Source organism: Bos javanicus, chromosome 20, assembly GCF_032452875.1.
Source record: "Bos javanicus breed banteng chromosome 20, ARS-OSU_banteng_1.0, whole genome shotgun sequence".
NCBI lineage: Eukaryota > Metazoa > Chordata > Mammalia > Artiodactyla > Bovidae > Bos > Bos javanicus.
The window spans coordinates 71283323-71295507 of record NC_083887.1 but is presented as its reverse complement, the minus strand read 5'-3'; the positions used below and the strand labels follow the sequence as shown (position 1 = coordinate 71295507).

The 12185-nt window shown below is 53.6% G+C and overlaps 1 protein-coding gene across 5 annotated transcripts in view; it reads right to left on the bottom strand.

The window, feature by feature from the left end:
* The window catches only part of SLC9A3 (solute carrier family 9 member A3), a 38033-nt gene that overhangs the window by 13531 nt on the left and 12317 nt on the right, over window positions 1–12185 (bottom strand). For all 5 annotated transcript variants that reach the window (XM_061393967.1, XM_061393968.1, XM_061393969.1 and 2 more), the window contains exon 2: window positions 873–1175. In XM_061393967.1, coding sequence (XP_061249951.1) covers window positions 873–1175 — 303 coding nt within the window. The remainder of the gene's footprint in view (window positions 1–872; window positions 1176–12185) is intronic.

The following is a 12185-nucleotide window of genomic DNA, read 5'->3' as shown; positions in this document are numbered from 1 at the left end:
AGTGCTGGGGGTGCATACTCTTCTGTCAGAGGGCCTGTCCCTTGTCTGGTTCAGCTGGTGGAAGTGTTTGAGGCCAAAGCTGAGCCGAGACTGCTGCCCAGGGAGGTGCCAGCACCCCCACCTCCCTTGTCACCCCCAACACCGGGAGCTCAGCCCGTGGAGCCCAGAGGCACATGGGAACCAGGCTGAGTTCAGGGCCGTGCCATTCGGCACGTATCCACAGCCTCAGTGAGCAGGGCCCCACCTGCTCATTTCCCGGGTGGATAATGACCGACTCCCAGGTGGGTGGGGTGCACCTCAGAGGTACGCCAGGGCTGAGGTTAGTAACCAACTGGCAGGAAACACAGGCAGGGGAAGAGCCGCAGACACAGATCCCACATGATGGAGGAGAGGCTTGCCCGCCTTCTCCCCGCTGGATTGAGTAGAAACGATACCCAACCTTCTGCGCAGGGGCAGGTTTACCTGGGCTCCACGGGCGTGGGGCTCAGGTGTTGCCCTCTGCCAGAGGTCGCCTCCTCCTTCCCTGGGGTCTGTGGCTGGACCCGACCTCCCTGTCAAGGGGGAGGGACAGCAGCCGGCTCGTTCCCAACACCCCACCCACCAGCCAACCTGGTCGGACCAGACTTCATTCCCAAGCAGGACACATGCCTCGGCCTGAGGACGGGCGTGGACTGGCTGTTGATGAATTAAAACCCAGGAGGGTTAAGTGGCCACTGGTGACATCTCTGAATGACCCCTACACTCACTCTCCTTTTAAGTCTGTGTTCTTTGTCTTGTGCTTTATTAGACGCAGCTTCTGGGAGCCTACCCCGAGGACCCCCAGGACCCTCCAAGAGCACCCCACCCCCGGGCGGGTGGTGGTACCCACTCACCCATCAGGCCACTGAGGAAGACACCGTAGAGGGACAGCCCAGTGGTGGCTGCGTTCCACACGGTGCCAATGACCGCGTACAGCAAGATGGTGCCCAGGTTGCCGAAGAAGAGCCGGTTGGGCATGAAGTAGCCGGCGTCCAGCACGATGGGCGGCAACAGGTAGAAGAAGAACACCGTTGGCGTGAGTGAGAAGGAGGCGATGTGGTCGGCTGCCAGGACAATGCCGCCCAGCAACAGGCCCAGCACGATGAGCAGGGCACTCTCAGGGACCACACTGGTGACCTTGTGGGACAGGTGGAAGCCTGTGGGGGGAGCGAAAGTCAGGGGGCCAGCCTGGCTCCACGGAGAGGACTTGAGCTCAGGAAACAAGGCCCCCAACCTGGGGCTGTGGCCACCTCCCTCCCGCCCGTGCTCATGCAGCTGAGAGGCCCTGCTAGTCCACCCAGCCCTGGGACACCGTCCTCAGAGGTCTCCTGCCTCCTGCTCAGAAAATGGCCCCCTTTCACAGGGAGTCCCCATGGTAGAGTCAGGCTGGAGGGGCTGCGTGGCTGCTTTGACAGAGGCCAGGTGAGCAGAGCCCCCACGCCCCAGGCCCCACGGACCCCTTCTGACCTCACCCCCCATGCTGTATCTGGTGCCCTGGACCCCCACCCTGCCTGAAGCCCCACCGTATCTGCATGGGAGTACCCCCATGCAGGATGTCCCCCTGCCCTCCAGGAAGACAGCCTATAAGGCCAGGCACTCCAGGGCGCCCCAGCTGCAGTCACCCCCACCACAACAGTCATGTGCTTGGGGACAGCAGGACTCCAAAGGTCTGCCCACGAACAGTCAGACCCCTCGGCCCCCTTGCCCATCAGCCCTGCCAGGACCTCAAGGAAGGTCCCACTATTGGGGCCACTTCTCCTTTGTTTTAAGACTCCAAGGAGAAAGTGGTAAGAATCTTGTGTTAAGTCTGATTTCAAAATAATTGGAATATTGACAGAAGAGATGGGTGTTTGAGATAGTTCTCTTTTTCACTCATGCTCAGATCAAAACTCCTTCAAAATTCGACTTTAATTGAAAAAAGAAGGGAAAACCACTAGACCATTCAGGTATGACCTAAATCAAATCCCTTACGATTATACAGTGGAAGTGAGAAGTAGATTCAAGGGATTGGATCTGATAGAGTGCCTAAAGAACTATGGACGGAGGTTTGTAACATTATACAGGAGACAGTGATCAAAACCATCCCCAAGAAAAAGAAATGCAAAAAGGCAAAATGGTTATGTGAGGAGGCCTTACAAATATCTCAGAAAAGAAGAGAAGTGAAAGGCAAGGAGAAAAGGAAAGATATACTTATCTGAACGCAGGGTTCCAAAGAATAGCAAGGAAAGATAAGAAAGCCTTCCTCAGTGATCAGTGCAAAGAAATAGAGGAAAACAATAGAATGCGAAAGACTAGAGATCTCTTCAAGAAAATTAGAGATACCAAGGGAACATTTCATGCAAAGATGGGCACAATAAAGGACAGAAATGGTATGGACCAAACAGATGCAAAAGATATTAAGAAGAGATGGCAAGATTACACAGAAGAACTGTACAAAAAATATCTTAATGACCTAGATAACCACAATACTGTGATCACTGACCTAGAGCCAGACATCCTGGAATGTGAAGTCAAGTGGGCCTTAGGAACCATCACTATAAACAAAGCTAGTGAAGGAATTCCAGCTGAGCTATTTCAAATCCTAAAAGATGATGCTGTGAAAGTGCTGCACTCAATATGCCAGCAAATTTGGGAAACTCAGCAGTGGCCACAGCACTGGAAAATGTCAGTTTTCATCCCAGTCCCAAAGAAAGGCAATGCCAAAGACTGTTCCAGCTACCACACAATTGCACTCATTTCACATGCTGGCAAAGTAACACTCAAAATTCTCCAAGCTAGGCTTCAACAGTATATGAACAGAAAACTTCCAGATGTACAAGCCGGATTTAGAAAACACAGAAGAACCAGAGATCAAATTGTCAACATCCATCATAGAAAAAGCAAGAGAATTCCAGAAACCATCTACTTCTGCTTCATTGATTATACCAGAGCCTTTGATTGTGTGGATCACAACAAACTATTGTGGATCCCAACAAAAAAATTCTTAAAGAGATGGGAATACCAGACCACCTTACCTACCTCTGGCAAAACCTGTATATACATCAAGAAGCAACAGTTAGAACCGGCCACATGGAACAACAGACTGATTCAAAATTGGGAAAGGAGTACATGGAGGCTGTATATTGTCACCCTGCTGATGTAAAGTATATGCAGAATACATCATTCAAAATGCTGGGCTGGATGCATCACAAGCTGGAATCAAGATTTCCAGGAGAAATCAATCACCTCAGAAATGCAGATGACACCACCCTCATGGAAGAAAACGAAGAACTAAAGAGCCTCTTGATGAGGGTGAAAGAGGACAGTGAAAAAGCTGGCTTAAAACTCAATATTTGAAAAACTAAATCATGGCATCTGGTCCCATCACTTCATGGCAAATAGATGGGGAAACAGTGGAAACAGGGACAGACTTTATTTTCTTGGGCTCCAAAATTACTGAGGTTGGTGACTGCAGCCATGAAATTAAAGGATGCTTGCTCCTTGGAAGGAAAGCTCTGACAAACCTAGGCAGTGTATGAAAAAGCAAAGAGATTACTTTGCCTACAACGGTCCATAGAGTCAAAGCTATGGTTTTTCCAGTAGTCATGTATGGATGTGAGAGTTGGACCATAAAGAAGGCTGAGTGCCGAAGAATTAATGCTTTAGAACTTTGGTGTTGGAGAAGACTCTTGAGAGTCCCTTGGATAGCAAGGAGATTAAACCAGTCAATCCTAAAGGAAATCAAGCCTGGATATTCATTGGAAGGACTGATGCTGAAGCTAAAACTCCAATACTTTGGCCACCTTATGAGAAGAGCTGACTCATTGGAAAAGACCCTGATGCTGGAAAAGATTGAAGGCAGGAGGAGAAGAGGACAACAGAGGCTGAGATGGTTGTTTGGCATCACTGACCAGTGGACATGAGCTTGAGTAAACTCTAGGAGGTGGTGATGGACAGGGAAGCCTGGTGTGCTACAGTCCATGAGGTGGCAAAGAGTCGGACATGATTGTGTGACTGGAAAACAAAGTTCTGTTTATTAAGAAGTCTTCTTTTGTATTCTAAGGATTGTCTCCTGAGATGCGAGGACCCAGGAGCAGCGGGGTCAGGGAGGAGGCAGAGCACAGGGTGTGGTCCACGAGGTCCAGCCAGCAAACAGCCTGGCCGACGCGCCCTAGCCCCCTGGGACCTAGGTTCCGATCCCAGAGCCCCACACCCTGTCCTCAGCCTGACTCCTCACTGGCGACCTGTGACATTTGGGGGCTAGATGCTGGATCTCAGAAGGTCTATCTCTCTTCCCCAGGACAGTCCTCTCTGGGTCTGGTTGAGGCACAGTGGGGCAGGAGTGGGCCCTGCTCTGAGGCCCAGGGAGCCTCAGGTCTCAGCCAGTGGGGCAGAATGGGCCCTGAGGCCCTGAGGACCCGCTGGGTGTCCCCCAGGAGCCCGCAGGCCTCCTGGGCTCGGGCACCGTGGCAGCAGCAGGTCATCTGGATGTCAGGATGAGGTCCCACTTCTTTCTCTGATAGTTTTCATGGGAGTCCTGTGAGGGCGGCCACCCAGGAAGACAGGGTGGGGTCCTGCCTTCACGGACGATCTCAGAGGCCAGGAGGCTGGTGCCTCATTGTTTCCACGGGACACGGTTCCCAGCCCACATGGGGGCTGCCAGCTGCATGGCCCAAGGTGCCCACGCAGGAGACTGCCTGTGAGCTCGGGCTGGGGGGGCCAGAGTAGGGGCCGCGCTTCCTGGAAACCCTCCGGCCCCGCCCTGCCCATCAGCAGGAGGCCTGAGCTTGGTCTCCCTGAGGTTTGCAGGCTCTCGACCCCCCAGAGGGCCCTCCGAGCCCAGAATGGGAGGGTCCCTGACGGGGAGACAGGCAGAAGCCCAGGAGCCCAGGCCTCGCCGCACCTGCTCCCTGCACACGCGTGTCCAGCTGGCTGCCCACCAGGGACGGAGGGATGCGTCTCTTCCTTCACGGCCTGCTCCCATGCCTCAGCCTGGCCCAGAGCCCTCCCTGCGGGCCCCGGGCCCCACCTGGACGCCAGGCTCAGTGGGCCTGGACCCAGGAGTCTGTGCTGCTCCCTTGGAGTGATGCCGTCACAGAAAGGCCTGGGCTCTCGCCTGGCCTGCCAGGGGCTCACTGAGTCCACAGATGATGGCGTGTCCTCTCCTTTCCCTCTTGCCACTTGGCATCTGGGAGCTGAGTTACAAAGTCCGCCCAGAGCCAGAACCATGGTGCAGCCTGAGTCCCCTGCTTGCTGGGCTGCTGTGAGGCCACGCTTCTCCCGGGCTGCGCGTGGCCTCTGCTCCTGCACCTCAAAAGCCCCAATGAGCCCCGAGTAAGCTGCACGGAGGGCCGCCCTGCCAGTCCCAGCTGCTATTCCCAGAAACCTGTGCCTCCTGCCCCGGCCAGGCTCCATGGGGCCACATCTGGTGACCACTGGTTGGGGGCCCCTCTGAAGAGGCCAGCACTGCAGGGTCGTCAGGTCCAGGGCCAGGTGTGGCCAGTGCCAGCCGACCCCAGCACACCCCCTGCCAAGACAGCAGGCTGGTTTCAACTCAGGCTCAGAGTTTGCTCTTCAGCCAAACATCTCCCCAAAGTAGACGTTCACGGCGGGTCTCAGATCACAGTTGTCTTTGGCAGCTGTGGGGCCAGCGGGGCAGGAAGGTTCCAAGGAGCCAGGTGACCCTTAATGACGACAACAACAAAACTCTGCCCTTTGGGACTCGGAGTCCTAATCCTCTGCCACATTCCTGTATGGCTACTAGAAAACCTTAATAATTTGGACCAAGGGTGGATAAGACACAGGCTAACCTCTGACCAGATGCTCCTGCTTGGACGGAAACCCTGAAAACCCACAGAAAAAGTGATCTGAACTTTTCACCCATTGAGAAAAAATACACGCACACACATACACTGCTGCTGCTAAGTCGCTTCAGTCGTGTCCAACGCTGTGCAACACCATAGACGGCAGCCCACCAGGCTCCCCGTCCCTGGGATTCTCCAGGCAAGAACACTGGAGTGGGTTGCCATTTCCTTCTCCAATGCAAGAAAGTGAAAAGCGAAAGGGAAGTCATTCAGTCATGTCAGACTCTTAGCGACCCCATGGACTGTAGCCCACCAGGTTCCTCCATCCATGGGATTTTCCAGGCAAGAGCACTGGAGTGGGGTGCCATTGCCTTCTCTGACACACATACGCACACATACACAAACCCACACACATACACACACATACACACACATAGACATGCACACACACACTACACACATGCACGTATACACACCACAGACACATACGTACATATACACACGCACACACACACACACACACACAATGTGGACAGATGGGCATGCCGTTCCAATTTCTGTGCCCATCGACACTGGATACGCGCCTCTGAGCAGGGCAGGGCCTGCTAAGCACTCATCTGTGTCCTGAACAGACACCCGCCTCACAGTGGGAGGCACACCTGTCCCTCATCCCAGGCAGGTGGGAAAGGGCATCTCCCGGAGATTTAATCTGACTGTCTCATTGTGAGTGAGGCTGAGTGTCTGATCCCATTTGGGAGACATTTCTTCCCATTCTGTGACCCGTGTATCGTGGCCTTTGCTACTGTGTTACTGAGTTATCAGCCTTTTCTTATCAACGGGCGGCTCTTCACGCACGTGCACGGGTGCATTTTCACTTTCAAAGGTCAGTACAGTTTAGTTCAGTCAGTCGTGTCCAACTCTTTGCGACCCCATGGACTGCAGCACGCCAGGCCTCCCTGTCCATTGCCAACTCCTGGAGCTTTCTCAGACTCATGTCCATTGAGTGAGTGGTGATGCCGTGCAACCATCTCGTCCTCTGTTGTCCCCTTCTCACCTTCAGTCCTTCCCAGCATCAGGGTCTTTTCAGTGTATGTAGTTTATTTCTAGGATCTCACTGCATTCGCTCTTCTCCAGTCTTTACTTTCCTCACTGTGACACTGTCTCAGTGTGAGCTTCTGCCCTACTGTGTCTGTGATGTCAAAACCCACAGGACCTTTCCCGTTTCTCACTGATGTTTTTCTCCAGGAGAGCCCTCCATCCCCTGCTCCCGCTCCTACCCCATCACGTGGCTCTGTCCGCCCCACTGCCCCCAACAGCAGGAGGCCGCCCTGAGGCAGACTTGCCGCCATGTGGTCCACAGGCCATGCCTGGAGCTAGCGATCGGGGCAGACAGGGCTGTCCCTCCCTGTGGTCTGAGGGCTCCAGTGTATGGTTGGCCCCTGGTTCCCAGTTGGTCTTTCTGGTCTTGGGGAGGGGGAAGCAACAGTCCGTGGGGTGGGTGTGGGGCTCCTGTTCTCTGTCCTTGCCTGCTGTAGCTCTGGGTCTCTGCATGATGGGAATTCCTTGCGAGCAATCCTCCAACCTGGCAGTCAGGCTGCGGGTGGCGCTCCCCTTCTCCCGTGACCACCAGACGGCAGTCTGCATGGTAATGAGCTAATTAAGCTGAAGACTTGATTGATTTTAAATGGCAATTTGTGAGTGGCTCAGCCATTAAGCCCATAATGGGTGTTTTAGGAGCTAGTGGGCCAAGCTCCAAGCGCCCTGGGCAAGCACACCTGCTGTGGCCAGCCCGGAGATGCTGTCCACCCACCAGGAGGGTGGCCGCTCCCTGTGGGGTCGTGTTCCCGTGGGCCAGACCCTCCCTTCAGCCTCGGCCTGAGTGTGGTTAGGACAGACACTCCTGCCACAGCTTCCGTGAGATGACTGGGATGACCGGCAGCCAGAGCACCTGCTGGGCCCTCTCCTTCCCGCCTCTGAGGCCCCAGGTGGCTGGGTCTCCTGGGGAAGCCAGGAGGATGGTGGGGGAGTCGCGGGATTGCCACTTGCTCCTCCCCACCGCCTCCCAGCACCCTGGTTTGCACTGGGGGGACCTGAGGGGGGCCTGGTGTCCAAGGGCCCAATCACCCTCCTAACCTTCATCTCCTTTACTCTGAAGACAGAAGGGCCCACAAAGCAAGTCAGAGCAGTGAACTTGGCACCTCGAGCCACACCACTGCGCAGTCTCTGCGTCCAGCACCCCAGAGCCTGGGCGGAGGACATGGAGCCGGGCCATGGACACAGAGGGCCCTTGTCCCAGGGGAGTGCCCTGGGAAGCGAGTGTTGGGGGCAGCCTTTCCCATCAGAGCTGAGTTTGCCAGGAAGCCCACTGGCTGGGAGGACAGAGACCACCCAAGGTTTCCAGGACTCACGCACCTCGCGTGTCAAGGGCCAACATGGGGCCCGAGTGTGCGTCCACTGTGGGGCCAGGGCCAGGTCGAGACCCACAGGCCACTTCATGGGCAGGAGCTATGGGGGTGGCCAGGACCACGCAGAGCGCTGGTGCCCGAGGGAGACAGGACGGCTCTCTGTGCAGGACAGACCAGGGGCCTCGTGGAGGCCGGTCCCCAGGAACTGTGTGAGGCTGGCCTGGGGCAGCCTGGCCTTCCACAGGGACCTCCCAGCCCACAGGTCACTGACGGCGGAGGCCTGGCGAGTTACAGCTAATTGAGCTCAGCCACGCGATGGTCACAGCACGGGACACGTGCCTCGACCTGTAATTACAACCCTCGGACTGATGTTAAAGGTCAGAGGCACCCGCGCCAGCCAGCCATTCTGGAGGGGCCCCCAAGTAGGGCGGGCGCTGGGAAGTTACTGCCAACCATCTTCACACCCCCTTGGATCGTGGCCTGGGACCTCAGGCCTGGGTTCAGGCTGTCCGAGGCCACCGCCCCCAGGATCTCTCAGCAGATTCAGCTGAGTCCACGCAATGCAGAGGCACGGTAAATCCCTTGGTTTTACTTTAACGTGTACATCCAGACCTGCTTCAGAGCAGCCAAACAGTGCAACGCTTCCAGAGAGAAGGGTGGGAGGCCTGGGGCTCTGCCTGCTCCAGGGGACAAGCGGGTCCACATGGGACCTCAGGCAAAAACACACAGACATACACACAGGACACAGACACATGGGGCCACACAGACACATTCAGGGAAACCCAGACATAGGGACATCCAGACGTACAGAGACACCCAGACATAGGGACACCCAGATAAACACTCAGGGACACACACACTCAGGGATATCCAGACATGCACACAGAGACACTCAGACACAAGGACACCCAGACATATACACAGGGACACCCCCCACACACACACATGCAGTGACCCAAACCCACACAGGCCCCAGTTCTGACTCTCCAGTCCTCTCTACAGCCATGCTGTGGTCTCCCTGAGGCCCCTTTCTGGACAGACACTGGCCCAAGGACCCTCATTCTGTCTTCAGAGGCATCCACCCAGATGCCGTCCCCTACAGAGCAGGCAGCAACCACATGGCAGTGTGACTGATGATGTCACATATAATTATACACACTCAGAATCAGTTCAGTCACTCAGTCATGTCCGACTCTTTGTGACCCCATGGACTGCTGCACTCCAGGCCTCCCTGTCCATCACTAACTCCCCGAGTTTCCTCAAACTCATGTCCATTGAGCCAGTGATGCCATCCAACCATCCCATCCTCTGTCGTCCCCTTCTCCTCCTGCCCTCAATCTTTCCCAGCATCAGGGTCTTTTTCAATGAGTCAGTCAGTTCTTCGCATCAGGTGGCCAAAGTATTGGAGTTTCAGCTTCAACACCAGTCCTTCCAATGAATTCAGGACTGATTTCCTTTAGGATGGACTGACTGGATCTCCTTGCAGTGCAAGGGACTCTCAGGAGTCTTCTCCAGCACCATATTAAAAGTAATAACAGTGTTTTCAAATGAAGCCACGCGTGAGCAGCCTTGTCTCTGCCTACAGGTGGGTCTGCAGCCACCAGCCCCTCTCCACAAGCTGCACCTTCTCCCCAAGAGCCCTCTCACCGTCTTCCGCGCCAGTCCACTCTACGAGCCCCACATACAGAGGCGTACACTCCAGCTCTGCTCTCACATGACTCCATGACTGGCTCTAAGAGTCGTGACAGTCACACCTCACGGCGCCAATGGAGCCGCTCCCATTGTCCCAGCAAAGGAACCACTGTCAAGAGTTGTCTAGCCATCTGTGCCCTGGTTAATGACTATGAGGTCTGGAATAAACACCCACAACACTGAAGAGAGCCCAAAGACAGAAACCAGAGGGACCTACGCTTTGAGGAAGAGACCAGCACGAATCAATTTCCATGTTTCCTTATGGCTGTTTTCCAAAGGGCAGGTCTTACTGGGGGTCATGCAGAGTAGCCGACACTCAAACAGAAGCCTATAGCCTGACTGGATTGAAAAATCAGAGCTCAGGGTGATCACAGTAACTGAAAAGGGAGGAGGCAGATCCCAGAAAGGAAAGAGCTTGACAGGCCAAACCCCAAATTCTGTATGAACTCTTGAAATATCTGGCTGACCCTTGAATCACACACAAGAGGCAGGTCCTGAGATGCCTGCAGAAGCTAAAAATCCAGAGATTTCAGCTATTGTCACCACAGGGAGACACACTTGGAGTTTCAGCCCAGTTTTGGCAAAATAACAGTGACCAACAGCAACCACAAAAATCAGTGCTCTCCAGAAGAGCTAACAGGATAGAGTCTCTACAGTGCCTCAGTCACGTGTCCTGGAAACCATGCAAAAGCACTAGACATGTGAGGAAATGGAAACAGGACCCACAAACCAGTGGAGACCTCAAGGTGACCCAGACGTTGCTAAATCCTTGTAGCAGACAAGGATTTAAAAAGCTATTGCAACCATGCTCAAGGATGTAAAGGAAAATATATTTGTAATGAATTAACAAAGAGTCAATCTCAGCAGTGGAATAGAATAGGATTTGGTTTTTTTCTTTTCTTTTTTCCTAAAAGAGCCAGATAGTAAATTTTTTAGGTTTGTGGGCTATACATTCTGATTTTCAATTACTCAATTTGTCACTGTAGCACAAAAACAGCCATGACATGCATGAACAGACAGACACCATTGTGCTCCTATTGACACAAACAGTCAGCCAGCCCATGGGTGTAATCTGCTGGCCCTTGAAATAGAATATATCTAAAAGAACCAATTGCAACTCTAGAACTGAAGAATTCAATATCTGATACAAAAAAAGTCAACAGGTAAGCTTAAAAGCAAATAGAGACAACAGTAGAAATTTCCCAAAGTACAAAGAAAAAGATAAAAAGTGGAAAGAGCCTCAGTGGTGTGTGTGATGCTAACAGAAGATACAGCATGTGTAAAGTTGGGCCCCTAGAAAGAGGAGAGGGAAAATGGGGTAGAAAAATCTGAAGAAATGACAAGCAAAAGTGTCCCTGATTTGATGAAAAATATAAACTCAGAGACTTGAGAAATACTTCAGATTAGATGATTTCTACTGATCTGTCTTCCAGTGAAGCTGGAGCAGGTGTGAGGAAAAACTAGGGTGCAGGGCAGGTAAGCTTGAGGGGCCAGGGCCTCAGAAGAGGGGGTTGAGTAGCTGCTCCAGCTGGGCCCCGAGCCGGGAGCCATGGCAGAGGCCCAGGTGCAGACGGATCATGCAGACAGTCACAGGGCGTGCTTGCTGGAGTAGCTGATGATCAGGTCACTGAGACCTCACTCCACAAAAGGATTCACTGAACACGAGCTATGACAGGCACACACCAGCAAAAACAGCCAAGGCAGGAAGAAGTAAGGTTTCCATCAGGGTCACACAGACCCCAGCACCACATGAACCCTCTCTGCACGAGATGTAAAAAGGGCCCAGAATGGCATGTACTCAGTGACTCTGCTATTATAGAATGAGGAAGCTAGAGGCTGGTGGCCCTGGAGGCCAAACAAACCAGAAAAGGCATTTTTTACAGTTCTACGATTCAAGAACAGAAAGTTAATTACATCACAGGGAGCCATCGTGGGAGGAGACAAGCCAACCTCAGTGGGGCTGGTGGTTGGCTTGGAGACTGAGGGTAACAATCAGATTTGCCTTGAAGTCCACTGGAGCCAGGACACAGGACACTTCACTTTGCTGGGGGAGGAGCGGGAGGAGGGGGTGGTGCTGGGCTTGGAGAATCTGCAAACATTTCCTGTAGGGGAGCAGGACTACATCTCATTGCCCTTTACCATCTGAGCCACCAGGGAAGCCCTCCATCGACCTTTATACTTTCATGTGAAAAATTTCAGCAAGGTGTTTTCTCCAAGGACATGTTTTCTGCAGATAAAGTGTGTGGTCAATGTTCCAAGGTGTCATAAACCATGCCTGCCGTTCACG